Source organism: Dendrobates tinctorius, unplaced genomic scaffold (genome assembly GCF_039654945.1).
Source record: "Dendrobates tinctorius isolate UK_male_01 unplaced genomic scaffold, ASM3965494v1 ptg000117l, whole genome shotgun sequence".
NCBI classification, from domain to species: Eukaryota; Metazoa; Chordata; class Amphibia; order Anura; family Dendrobatidae; genus Dendrobates; species Dendrobates tinctorius.
In genome coordinates this window covers 11,431,950-11,446,008 of record NW_027361785.1, presented here as the reverse complement: position 1 = coordinate 11,446,008, position 14,059 = coordinate 11,431,950, and the positions used below count along the sequence as shown (strand labels likewise).

The following is a 14,059-nucleotide window of genomic DNA, read 5'->3' as shown; positions in this document are numbered from 1 at the left end:
TGCGCGGCTCAAACTGCCGCTAATGCAGTCTCCATTAGAAGAGCCCTATGGCTCCGCGTCTGGCGGGCGGATGCCACATCTAAAATCGTTGACTTCTCTCCCCTTTCAAACGGGTCATCTTTTTGGAGAGAAACTGGACCAGCTCATTTCTGATACTACCAGGGGAAAAAGTAAATTCCTTCCTCAGTAAAGGCTGTTCGGCCGTTTCGCAACCAACAGCTGACGCGTTTTCGATCTTTTCGCAACAATTCCGGTTGGTCCTTCTCTTCCGGATCAGGTCAGTCCCCGTGCGGAGACAGAGGCTCCCAGGTCTCATACAGACCTTACCGCTCTTGCAAACCCAGGCCTAGGGCTTCTGGATCTTGGGGAGCCAGATCTCATAGATCTACCCACCCTCCAACTAGGTTTTTCCTTTCCTCTCCCCCCAAGGAAAAGACAAGAGCCTTCCTTTGGGCTGTTCAGACTCTGCTACGGGATGGATTCATCATTCCGGTCCCTCATCACGAGAGGGAGGGAGATTTTATTCAAACCTTTTTTTGTGATTCCAAAAAAGGAGGGGACGATGCGACCCATTCTGGATCTCAAACTGTTAAATCAGTTTGTCAAGGTACGGCGATTCTGATCAGTTGTTGCTTCCATGAAAAAAGAATTGCTAGCATCCATCGACATCAAGGACGCTTACCTTCACATTCCGATCTGCCCGGCCCAACAGCATTTCCTGCATTTTGCAATTCACGAGGAACACTTCCAGTTCGTTGCCTTGCCCTTCGGACTTGCCAACGCCCCCAGGGTCTTTACCAAGGTCATGGCGGCTGTCATGGCTATTCTCCACTCTCGAGGAGTGGTGGTGTTACTGTATCTGGACGACCTGGTCATCAAGGGTCTGTCCCTTCCAGCCTGCGAGGAAACCGTGGATATAACAGTAAATACACTTTCTCGCCTGGGGTGGAAGATAAACTTCGAAAAGTCTTTCCCAAAACCGGCTCAGCAGATTTCCTTTTTAGGAATGATCTTGGACACTTCCCGCGGGTTGGTCATTCTCCCTCCAGAAAAGACCCAAGCCTTACAACAGGCAGCGCGGACTCTTTCCCGACCCGTTTCTCACTCCATTCGTTTCAGCATGAGAGTTCTCGGAAAGATGGTGGCAGCGATGGAAGCAGTTCCATTTGCACAGTTCCACCTCCGTCCCTTACAACATGCGTTGCTGTAGCTTGGGACAAGAACCTGTTCTCCCTGGACTGTCGGATCCTTCTGTCCCTGCGGGTCAGGCAAGCCCTCTGGTGGTGGACACTGAGGTCCTCCCTGAATCAAGGGAGGTCTTTTCTCCCAGTAAGATGGTTGGTAGTAACCACCGACCCAAGTCTTCTCGGGTGGGGTGCGGTCTTTTTGTCACCACACGACACAGGGTCATTGTTCAACCTGAGAGTCGCGTCTCCCCATCAACATTTTAGAGATATGAGCGATCAGATTAGCTCTACGGAGTTTACACCATCTCTTCGCAGGTCACCCCATCAGGATCCAATCTGACAACGCCACGGCTGTAACGTATATCAACCGCCAGGGAGGTATCCGGAGCAGGATGGCCGTGCACGAAGTGAGTCACATCCTCCATTGGGCCGAGACCAACCATTCGCCCATCTCAGCAATCCACATCCTGGGCGTAGAAAATTGGGCAGCAGATTTTCTCAGTCTCCAAGGCATTGCCTCGGGAAAGTGGTCTCTTCATCCGGAAGTCTTTCAGCAGATTTGTCATCGTTGGGGGACTCCGGATGTGGATATCATGGCCTCAAGACTAAACAACAAGGTTCCTCGCCCGATCGCGCGATCCATGCGCCATCGGAGCGGACACCCTAGTTCTGCCATGGCACCGGTTCCGGCTCCCGTACATCTTTCCCCCCCCCCTCTTCCCTTGCTTCCGAGGGTCATCAAGAAGATCAGAGCGGAGGGTGTACCAGTGATCGTAGTCGCGCCAGATTGCCCGTGTAGAGCATGGTATGCAGAACTAATACAACTAGTCGCCGACGTCCCCTGGCGACTTCCAGATCGCATGGAGCTACTCTCGCAGGGCCCAATTTACCACTAGAACTCCGGGGCCCTGTCTTTGACGGCGTGGCCGTTGAATCCTGGATTTTAGCACAGGCTGGGTTCTCTCACGTCGTGATTTCCACCATGATTAGTGCTAGGAAGCCTGTGTCCATGCGCATCTATCACCGCACCTGGAAAACCTTTTCGTGGTGCTAGGATCATGGTCGATCACCTCTGGTGTTTTCCATTCCACTATTGGAATTCCTTAGCTCGCTGAAGGGCCAAATTTCGGGCTTGTCAGTGCTTTTTCAACGCAAAATTGCCACCAAATTTCAGGTCAAGACGTTCATTCAGGGAGATTCCCATCTGGCGCCTCCTTATAGAAGGCCATTGGAATCATGGGACCTTAACCTGGTTCTCGGGGCCTTACAGGAGGCTCCTTTTGAAGCGCTGCAGGACATGTCACTGACCGTGGTCTTTCTAGTAGCAATTACGTCAATCAGACGAGTTTCAGAATTGGCAGCCCTGTCCTGCCGTTCTCCGTTCCTGAATTTTCATCAGGACAAGGTAGTTCTCAGGATGTCCCCGTCCTTCCTGCCCAAGGTCGTCTCCTCTTTCTATCTCAACGAGAAAATTGTTTTGCCTTCCTTTTGTCCGGCGCCAGTCCATCACATTGAGAAGGCCCTCCACACCCTGGATGTGGTTAGGGCGCTGAGACTAAACATCTCGCAAACGGCTCCCTTCCACAAGTCACATGCCCTGTTCATGCTTCCAGAGGGGCATAGGAAGGGTCTAGCCGCATCAAAGCAACGATAGCCAGGTGGATTCGCTTAGCGATTCAGGAATCCTACCATGTCAGGAACGTGCCTGTCCCAGCGGGGATTAAGGCACACTCTACCCGGTCAGTGGGCGCCTCTTGGGCCATTCGGCACCAGGCCTCGGCAGAACAGGTCTGCAAGGCTGCGACTTGGTCCAGCCTGCATACCTTTACAAACATTGACTAATTCATTCTCAGGCCGCTGCGGATGCAGCTCTCGGCAGACGCAGCCTGCAATCGGCAGTACCTCAGTATTGACTCAGTGGTACATGGGGTATTAGCAGATGTATGCTCCCCACCCAGGGACTGCTTTGGGACGTCCCACTGTCTCTGTGTCCCCCAATGAGGCGTAGGAGAAATAGGATTTTTGTGTACTCACCGTAAAATCCTTTTCTCCGAGCCAATCATTGGGGGACACAGCACCCACCCTGTTTAACCTATTGGCTCACTGTAGCATTCTTAGGTTTTGACATAGTTATGGTTATTGTTGACTGTTTATGCTCCTACTGCTTTTTTCACCGAACTGGAGACATCTCAGCCAGTGAGAGGGTCTATACTGCAGGGGAGGAGCTAACTTTTTTCTGGTTCACTTAGTGTCCTCCTAGTGGCCAGCAGCATAACACCCACTGTCTCTGTGTCCCCCAATGATTGGCTCAGAGAAAAAGATTTTACGGTGAGTACACAAAAATCCCTATTTACGCGGATCAGTATGTGTCATGATCCAGGTTGGATCTGACAGATTAAATGCACGAAGTAACTTTTTTTTTCCTTTGGCTGTGTGCCGAAGATGGTTTTGCCCCCCGGTGGCCATTGGGGTCATTGCACTGTGGTGATTTTAGTTGTAGTTTTCCCCCCGGTAGCCATTAGGGTCATTGCACTCTGGTTACCTTAGTTTGTGCACGTGATTATGTAACAGGTGTGATTGCTCTATCAGGTGTGTTAATCACGGTTGGTGATAGTTCCTCATTTGCAAGCAAGCCTGGGTAAAGAATGGAGCTGAAGGAGAGTCACGGGCAGCCAAGTCAGAGTGCCGAAGTAGTAGCTATGGTGTCTGCAAGGAGGGCTGGCATGGATTGGTGGAGTGTCAGCTATGGTGTCTGCAAGGAGGGCTGGCATTGCTTGGTGGAGTGGCAGCAATGGTGTAGAGCTGCACTCAGGATGCTGGACTCTGTTGCGGAAAGCTGGACTCAAAATGTTGGACTCTTTGGCAGAAAAGCTGGACTCTGTTTCTGGACAGCTGCACGCAGGTGGGGACTCTGTTTGCTCCAAGGCTGCACTATGGTGCTGAGAAGAGTCCTGGAGTGGCAGTTATGGTGTCAGCGAGGAGTTCGCGGAAAGCATGGTGGAGTGGCAGCTATGGTGTCAGTGAAGAATTCTTGCAAAGCTTGGTGGAGTGGCAGCTATGGTGTAGAGCTGCACTCAGGTGCTGAACCCCGTTGCTGGACAGCTGCACTCAGGTGCTGGACTCCGTTGCTGGACAGTGCACCCAGATGTTGGACACGGTGGAGGAAAAGATGCACGCAGGTGGTGGGCTCTGTTGCTGGGAGCATAAGAAACAGAGCAAAGCTAAGTGGTGTTCCCCTGTTATGTCACTTTTCCTTGTGTGTTTAGTGCAGTGGTGGGATTAGTTTCTGCACTGACCAATTCCCTAGTGAGGGTTTAGGTGCAGGGCGAGTCAGGGTTTTTAGGTTCCTGATCGGCGCCTGGTGCGGAACCGGCCTAGGGAACGTTAGGAGTGTAGAGACACTTCCCCGGTCCCTATCGCAGGGCCTCCATTGTTATTATTACCCAGGTTTTCCCTATTCCCTTGTCTTATTGTATTAGTTACCGGCCTGCGGGCCACGTCACATAGGACAATTACACGTGCTGCGTCCTGTTGTATCAGTTACCGGCCTGCTGGCCGTGTCACTCAGGACGGGGCACGTGACAGTATGTCCACTTTAGTAAAGAAATCTTGAAAAGAAACCACTGTTCAGGGCAGCCATATAAGGTCTGGATCAAAGTGGTATGCAGCACATTGTCTCCTCTTATCCTGGATATTTAAGCAGACTCCCTGCTGATAATTAACAGGGACTTTGCAGACAAACTTAAAGTGGTGCAAAATCTTATTATAATACGGTAATTAAACGCGCATAGAATCAACTTAGGCTAAAACCACAAAACAGATTGTGAAAAGCCACCTGGTAGCTCGCTGATTGCCAGATTAACTTTTACATTTGGTTTATCCCTTTAGTATAACTTGGTGAGTGAAGTATCCCTAATGAATATTCCAAAGTAGTATAGCACAGGTTCCTTTTTTAAACAGCTGCTTTTATGACATTTGTACCGATGGGACCAAAGGTTTCTTCCTATTTATATGAAATATTAAATACATCTTGTTAGATTACAGCAGTATTTTACGTAATACACTATGTGATCACTGCACCCTTTTGACCATAGCTATTGTAGAGTTTCAGCTCTCTGATAGCTGTTGGATACGCATTGGCACAGTGTTTTTATATCCAAACAGCATGACATTTTAGGTCCATCATAACCTTTACAGCGCCAAAACTGAAGCCGCTATTCTCCAGTAAAAATTAATAACATGAATATTCTTTTCCTTTTGTGCAGTGAAGCAAGGTAAATATATAGCAGCTCATTAATCTTGGTATTTCAAGCTGTATCAGATCAAGCAGTTTAAATGTGTTCACCAAACAAACACACCTCCGTTCAGCTCCAGCCCAAATTCTACTCTGCTAAGCTAACCCAGATGATGTTATAAGGCCTGTAAGCCCAGGGCTGGATTATGGGAATGACTTTTCCCACCAAGACTCTTTTTTAGTTGCTTCTAAATCCTGGACCTAAAATCCAGACCAATTAAAACTATCTCAGTAACCTAGTGGTACTAGTACAAGTCTCTACATTTCCGAGGCCAACCACCTCTGTCACACATATCTCATCCTGGATCTTACCTCCTGCTTTCTTATTCTTTAGAATAGGGTAAGTTGAAATTGATTTTTCGTATTAAATGGTTCGAATTTGGGATTACTGCTTGGTAATTTTGAATTTTTTTTTTAGAGGGAAAATATCACAAGCAAATTAAGATTCTCGAAAATGCAACTGGTTATAGCTACGAAAATCTTTTCAAACCCTATGTGGATGAGACCCTGACAGAAGTTTGGGTGGAGGATCCTTACATCCGACACATGCATCAAGTAAATCAAGATATACTGTTATGTTGACTTTATGCTTGTAAACTATTTTAAAAAAAATTCGCAACAGATATTTGGACAATAATTTTGCAATTTTTCATTGAATATTTTTTTCTCCAGCTCTGTCAAATTCATGAAAAGTCTGATTAGAGATTAGCAAGGAGGCACATGATCTACTGAGGTCCAATAAATTCATTATAATTTATACCACCAAGATGTAAATTATCACAGAAATGTCTCTGGTGCAGAGCAGCTGAAAGACACAGTACATTTTTTTACCAGGCACCAGTGTTGATGAATTGACCTCAAAATTGTATGTAATAATCACAGTTGTGCTACTGATATTTCAGTAGAAGCAGTTCTAGGATTATTCCCTTGTATTACAACTTTGTAGTAGTAATAATAATAAATAATCTTTATTTATATAGCGCCAACATATTCCGCAGTTTAACAGTTTCAAAACACAAGTCATAAATAACAACATTAACAATACAATAATTAAAGCAAAATAAGACGACCCTGCTCGTGAAATCTTACAATCTACAATGAGGTGGGGGAGATACAAAGTACAGGTGTGTATTTACAATGGTGTATTTACAATAATGGTCCAGCCATCTTGAGGGATTGTTCTACTATCACTTATCATACCCTTGAAGGGGTTGTGCCGTGAATAAATGTCTATTTTAACCCCTTCCCGACCAATGACGCCTACGTAGGCGTTATGAAAACCTGTGCCAATATGTCCAGTGACGCCTACGTCGGCATCATGGTATAAATCACCCTCCTGCGGGTCGGGTGACCGGGGTTACTTTCAACAGCCAATCAGAGTGATAGTAATATTTCATCTATGAAATATTACAATCCAGCCATGGCTGATGCTGAAATCTTATCGGCCATGGCTGGAGACAGTTATCTGAACCCACCCCACCGACTGATGGGGGCGATCTGCCCCCGTCACCGACTGACGGCGGCGATCTGCCGCCGTCAGCATCTGCTCCCCCCACCTTCCGATCAACCCCCCGGTACCCTCCAAGTCCCGCTGTCGCTCCCGGTGTCCCTCCACCATGGACCATGGGCACCGCCATCTTCCAAAATGGCGGGCGCATGCACAGTGCGCCCGCCGAATCTGCCATTCCATTCATTCATTTTGATCACTGTGATAGATCCTGTCACAGTGACCAAATAAAAAAAATAGTAAATCATCCCCCTTCCTTATCACCCCCATAGGTAGGGACAAATAATAATATAAATAAAATATTTTTGTTTTTATTTTTCTATTAGGGTTAGGGTTAGAATTAGGGTTAGAATTAGGGTTGGAATTAAGGTTAAGATTAGGGTTAGGGGTGTGTTGGGGTTAGGGTTATGGTTAGGGTTGGGATTAGGGTTAGGGGTGTGTTGGGGTTAGGGCTGTGATTAGGGGTGTGTTGGGGTTAGGATTGGAGTTAGAATTGAGGGGTTTCCACTGTTTAGGCACATCAGGGGGTCTCCAAACGCGACACGTGTTTGATCTCATTTCCAGCCTATTCTGCGTTGAAAAAGTCAAACGGTGCTCCCTCCCTTCCAAGCCTCGGCGTGTGCCCAAACAGTGGTTTACCCCAACATATATCAGCGTACTCAGAAAAAATTGCACAACAACTTTGGGCATCTAATTTCTCCTGTTACCCTTGGGAAAATAAAAAATTGGGGTCTAAAAAATTATTTTTGTGGAAAAAAAATGATTTTTTATTTTCACGGCTCTGCGTTATAAACTTCTGTGAAGCACTTGGGGGTTCAAAGTGCTCACCACACATCTAGTTAAGTTCCTTGGGGGGTTTAGTTTCCAAAATGGGGTCACTTGTGGGAGGTTTTCACTGTTTAGGCATATCAGGGGCTCTCCAAATGCGACATGGTGTCTGATAACGATTGGAGCTAATTTTCCCTTCAAAAAGTCAAATGCGCTCCTTCCCTTCTGAGCCCTGCCGTGCGCACAATCAGTGGTTTATGGCTACATATGAGGTATTGGTGTACTTATGAGAAACTGCCCAACAAATTTTAGGATCCATTTTATCCTGTTGCCTATGTGAAAATGAAAAAACTGAGGCTAAAAGAAAATTTTTGTGAAAAAAATACTTTTTTTTATGGATCAATTTGTGAGCCACCTGGGGGTTCAAAGTTCTCACTATGCACCTAGATAAGTTCCTTGGAGGGTCTAGTTTCCAAAATATGTTTAGGCACACAGGAGCTCTCCAAACGCGACATGGCAACTGCTAAATATTCCAGCATATTTTCCATTCAAAAAGTCAAATGGCGCTCCTTCCCTTCTGAGCCCTGCTGTGCACCCAAACAGTGGTTTATGACCACATATGAGGTATCGGTGTAATCAGGAGAAATTTCCCAACAAATTTTAGGATCCATTTTATCCTGTTGCCCATGAGAAAAGGATAAAATTGATGCTAAAAAATTTTTTGTTGGAAAAATTAAAATGTTAATTTTTTCCTTCCACGTTGCTTTAGTTCCTGTGAAGCACCTGAAGGGTTAATAATCTTCTTGAATGTAGCTTTAAGTAGCTTGAATGGTGTCACTTTTGAATATTTTCTGCCATATAGACCCCTCAAAGTGACTTCAAATGTGAGGTGGTCCCTAAAAAAAAAAAAATGGTTTTGTAAATTTTGTTGTAAAAATGAGAAATCGCTGGTCAACTTTTAACCCTTATAACATCCTAACAAAAAAAAATTTTGTTTCCAAAATTGTGCTGATGTAAAGTAGACATGTGGGAAATGTTATTTATTAACTATTTTGTGTCACATAAATCTCTGGTTTAACAGAATAAAAATTTGAAAATTGCAAAATTTTCTAAATTTTCGCCAAATTTCCGATTTTTTTTCACAAATAAACGCAAAAATTATCGACCTAAATTTACTACTAACATGAAGCCCAATATGTCGCGAAAAAGCAGTCTCAGAATCCCTAGGATCCGTTGAAGTGTTCCTCAGTTATTACCTCATAAAGGGACACTGGTCAGAATTGCAAAAAATGGCTTGGTCATTAAGGTCAAAATAGGCTTGGTCATGAAGGGGTTAATCAACAGATGTTGGAATAAAAATAAACTTCACAATTGGATGTGTATTTATAAACTGTTCCTGTGCTGAGATAATCTTATAAATGTGTCCCTGCTGTGTACTGTGTAATGGCTGTGTCTGACCGTACAGGAACACGGTCTGATCATACCACAGCTCCTGGGCAGGGGAGGAAGCAAGAGACTATACAGACATTACATGCCATATGGACGATCAGTATGGCATCTGATTTGTACGGATACATTACAGTTTTGTAGTATAGGAAACTGTAAACGGCCCTCTAAATGATTAATAGCTACCGATTTAAAAAACGGATTGAATACGGACAGCACATGGATGACAAGTGATTACAAGTTCTCCGGGATGAGAACGATACAGATATAGATAGAGATATATATATATATGTGAGCAAGCTTTTAGGCTATGTGCACACCATGCGGATTCTCCTACGGATCCGCAGCGGATTTGGCCCTGCGGATCTGCAGCAGAACTGCATGTGATGTACAGTACCATTAAAGGCAATGTAAATCAAAATCCGCTGTGCACATGCTGCGTTTTTTTCCGCGCAGATTTGCTGCGGATTGAAAACTGCAGCATGTCACTTCTTTTGTTCGGATTTGCTGCAGTTTTCCACCTGCTCCATTATAGAAATCCACAGGTGGAAAACTGCAGGAGAAAACCGCACAAAAACTGCAGTAAATCCGCAGGTAAAACGCAGGTCATTTTATCTGTGGATTTAGCAAAAACTGCAGGGAAAATTCCTCAGCAGTTTCAGCACCGTGTGCACATAGCCTTAAAATGATATCTCTTACACTTAGTTTATATTCTTATTTGTGGTTGAATATTGCATCTCTGAGGGTGGAGTGGAATTGTGATTTTTTGTTTTTTTTGTTTTTAATTTACCTCGCAGTTGTATAACTTTTTACGATTTTGTGAAATGCTCATCAAAGGTCCTTCCAAAGTCAAGAAAATCAATTTGCTGACTTCAAGAGATGAGGTGAGTTTTTTTTTTTTTTTAATTGTCACATGGGGATGCAAGTTAACGTTTTACAATGCAGATTAGTAAAAACATACCGTAATTCCTATATATGTTTTCATACCTTTTTTTTCTTATAGTAAGGCTATGTGCCCACGTAACGTTTTATTCTGAACACTAAAAACCGGATTCCTTCCCAGAAATCGCGTGTTTTTTTCCGCGCGATTTCACCGTGATTTTACCACGATTATGATCGCGATTTTCGCTTGCGATATTCAAGCACTTTCCAAGCTATTTGAAGCATCGCTTGGAAAGTGATTGACAGGTTGGTCACACTCGTCAAACATAGTGTTTGACAAGTGTGAGCAGCTTTTTACTATTGAGGCTGCCTATGCGGCATCAATAGTAAAAGATAAAATGTTAAAATGCTAAAAAAAAAATAAAAAAAATCGGGGTATATTTACCTTCCGGCGTCCCGCGCTGCCATCCCGGGCCTCAGCGTTCCCAGTAATGCCTTGCGAGACCTGTGATGACGTTGGTCTCGCGTTACGTCATCACAGGACCTTGCCGCTTAGGCCGGGAATGCAGCGCGGGACGTCAGAAGGTAAATATACCCCGATTTTTTTTATTTTTTATTCTTTTTTTTTTACAGGGGTATGGTACCCAGGGCCTGGAGGACAGTCTCCTCTCCTCCACACCGTGGGTACCAACCGCACATGAGACGCTTAACTTCCCGCATGGTGGGCATAGCCACATGCGGGAAGTAAGCGATTCTCATGCATTCCTATGGGTGCGGAATCGCGGCAGTTCTTTGCGATTCCTCACAAAAGAATGAGCATGCTGCGATTTTTTCCGCGATGCGATTCCGCCGCGGAAAAAAGCGCAGCATTAGCACAGCATGTGCGGAATGCCATAGGAATGCATGGGGGGCGTTCTGTACACGATTTTTAAACGTTTTTGCGCCGAAAATCGTGGCAAAAACGCTTAAAAATCGCTACGTGGGCACACAGCCTAAGGAACACTATTCGTGATACAACACAACACAACCAAAAAGAAGTATTTATGTTATTATTTAATCCTACTTTTTTCAAACTGATTTTAGGGGACTTCATCATGCAATTGCCTCTTGGTTGGTAAAATACAATGCTGAACTTAAGGGCCTTAATAGGAATGCAAGAACGGCAGACCTGGGGGTCTTTATTAGGTCCCCTTGCTGGCATGGAGAGGCTTTAGAATCCCATGTTCACATCTCCTGGATACTGATGGAGTGAAAGAGGAAGACCCTGAATAACCTCATCAGCTCTAGGGTTAATTGACTGTAATTGGAGTTATCCTCAATACCGGCCATTACATCAGTGTTAAGGGGGTTTTACACATAGCGATATCGCTAGCAATATCACTATAACGTCACCGATTTTGTGACGTTATAGCGATATTGCTAGCGACATCGCTATGTGTGATACTTACCTCCGACCCGTTCCCCCCACTGTCTGTCGCTGATCACGCGAGATCGCCCGGCTCCATTTCTCGTTGGGCGCTTCCTGCTGGCGCCGACGAGTGACTCGTGGACCCGGGCGGGAGGATGTCAGGATCGCCGCATCTGAAAGGTAAGTAACGAACGCTGTATCGCTGCTGCATCGCTGTGAGATCTTCCTGTGTAGCAGCTCACTAGCGACCATTTAGCGATGCACCAGCGATCCTGACCGGGCCGTATCGTGGTCGGAATCGCTGGTGCATCGCTAAATGTAAAGGGGCCTTTACTCTGCACTATCCAAAGGCCAGACATATACAACAGATTGTGCAAAGTACTTGGTAGGGGTTAATATGATAGTTTATTAATTTTCTTTGACTATTCACTGATTTCTGCTACATTCTTCCTGCTTATTTTGCATATATAAGCCTTATAAACTAGTTAATATTGACTCACTAATTTTTTTTTTATTAATTGTTCTAGGAGACTGTTAAAGATCAACAAATGAGCAGCTTACAGGAGATTAAGAATTCACTACAGGACTTTGGTGTAACGTTAGAGGTCGCTTTTTCTTCATCGATTCATGACCGGGAAATCAGGTAGGAAATGATATGTCATAATATACCCTCATCTACATTTTAGCAGCAAGGCAAAGGCATCCGTATAGGTGTGCAGTTTTATGTCTATCTCACGTGGACACTTCCAGCAACAAATGTATAGATTGTAAAGAGCCTTACTTTGTCCTGGTGGAGGAAAGTTATTTCACCCTTGTTTAACCCCTTACTGACTGACGGTATAGTACATCTGATGTCAGTATCCTGTGCTTTGATATGGGCTCCAGCGGTGAACCTGCATCAAAGCCGGGATATGTCAGCTGTTTTGAACATCTGACATGTGCCCGCAATAGGCGCGGGTGGAATTGCGATCCACCCACGCCTATTAACTAGTTAAATGCCGCTGTCAAACTCTTAACAGCGGTATTTCAATCGTGCTTCTGGCCAGCAGGCCAGAAATACGCTCATCGCTGATCCCAGTCATCTGTTCATCGGCATGACAACCAGAGTTCTCCTTGAGACCTCTATGGTTGGTGATGACGGATTGCTATGAGTGCCATCCTGTGGTCGGCGCTCATAGCAAGTCTGTAATTCTACTACATAGAGGCGATCTGAGCATCGCTTCTATGTCGCAGAGGCGATCGGGTAGTGGCAGCTTCTAGTCTCCCATGGAGGCTATTGAAGCATGCCAAAAGTTAAAGAAAACTGTTTTTAAAAATATTACCCCCCTTCGCCCCATTCAAAATAAAACAATTAAAAAAAATCAAACATACACATATTTGGTATCGCCGTGTTCAGAATTGCCTGATCTGTCAATAAAAAAAGGATTAACCTGATCGCTAAACAGCGTAGCGGGAAAAAAAATCGAAACACCAGAATTACGTGTTTTTGGTCGCCGCGACAAGGCATTAAAATGCAATAATGGGCGATCAAAAGAACGTATCTGCACAAAATTGGTATTATTAAAAACATCAGCTTGGCGTGCAAAAAATAAGGCCTCACCCGACCCCAGATCACGAAAAATGGAGATGCAACCGGTGTCGGAAAATTGCGCAATTTTTTTTAGAATTTTTTTTCACCACTTGGATAAAAAAAAGAACCTAGACATGTTTGGTGTCTAAGAACTCATAATGACCTGGAGATTCATAATGGCAGGTGAGGTTTAGCATTTAGTGAACCTAGAAAAAAAGCCAAACAAAATACAAGTGTGGGATTGCACTTTTTTTCCAATTTCACCACACTTGGAATTTTTTTCCCGTTTTCGAGTACACGACATGCTAAAACCAATGGTGTTGTTCAAAAGTACAATCCGTCCTGCAAAAAACAAGTCCTCACATGGCCATATTGACGGAAAAATAAAAAAGTTATGGCTCTGGAAAGAAGGGGAGCAAAAGACGAAATCGAAAAAAGCTCCGGTCATGAAGGGGTTAAAGAGCTAGTCCTGCTGAGCTCCCTTCCGCATTAAGTGCTGAGTGGGGCAAGTGATGCCACTTCCGCTAATACCTCCCGGTAGGTTGGCATATCAGGATTCAATGGCATAATAACATCTGCCCCGCTCACCTCAATAGTAAGTGGAGTAGGAACAAACCCTTCAATGTACATTTCTGCATGTACTGAAGCTTATTTTTTTCTCAATGTATGCAGGTTTAACAATGGCTGGATGATTAAGATTGGAAGAGGCCTTGATTATTTTAAGAAACCTCAGGTAAGTAACTTTTCATTTTTAGACCAAGTGTATGCTGTGCAGGTTTCAGAAAAATATAAAATGTAACGAGAAAAGAAATCTATGTAGAATTTTTTTTCCAGAATTTCTTCTTTGGACCCCTGCTTTCTGTAAGATCGTCACCCATATATACACAACTGCATGAGATAGGTTGTTGCTTGTGTAAACCAGAGCTTTTGACATATTGCTAAAAGGAACAATTTCTTGAGATGGCGGTACAGAGGTCCGTTTGATCCTGATCTGACC

At 44.6% G+C, this 14,059-nt stretch overlaps 1 protein-coding gene and 1 long non-coding RNA gene across 4 annotated transcripts in view; one reads left to right on the top strand and one right to left on the bottom strand.

The window, feature by feature from the left end:
* The window catches only part of LOC141101442 (uncharacterized), a 161,318-nt gene that overhangs the window by 130,993 nt on the left and 16,266 nt on the right, over window positions 1–14,059 (bottom strand). The gene's annotated exons all lie outside the window — the stretch shown is intronic.
* Window positions 1–14,059, top strand: part of MITD1 (microtubule interacting and trafficking domain containing 1) — a 32,109-nt gene that overhangs the window by 12,393 nt on the left and 5,657 nt on the right. For 2 of the 3 annotated variants that reach the window (XM_073590534.1, XM_073590537.1), the window contains exons 3-6: window positions 5,900–6,036; window positions 10,000–10,086; window positions 12,020–12,135; window positions 13,735–13,795. In XM_073590534.1, the coding sequence (XP_073446635.1) occupies window positions 5,900–6,036; window positions 10,000–10,086; window positions 12,020–12,135; window positions 13,735–13,795 (401 nt within the window). The remainder of the gene's footprint in view (window positions 1–5,899; window positions 6,037–9,999; window positions 10,087–12,019; window positions 12,136–13,734; window positions 13,796–14,059) is intronic. The other variant, XM_073590536.1, reaches the window with a different exon arrangement.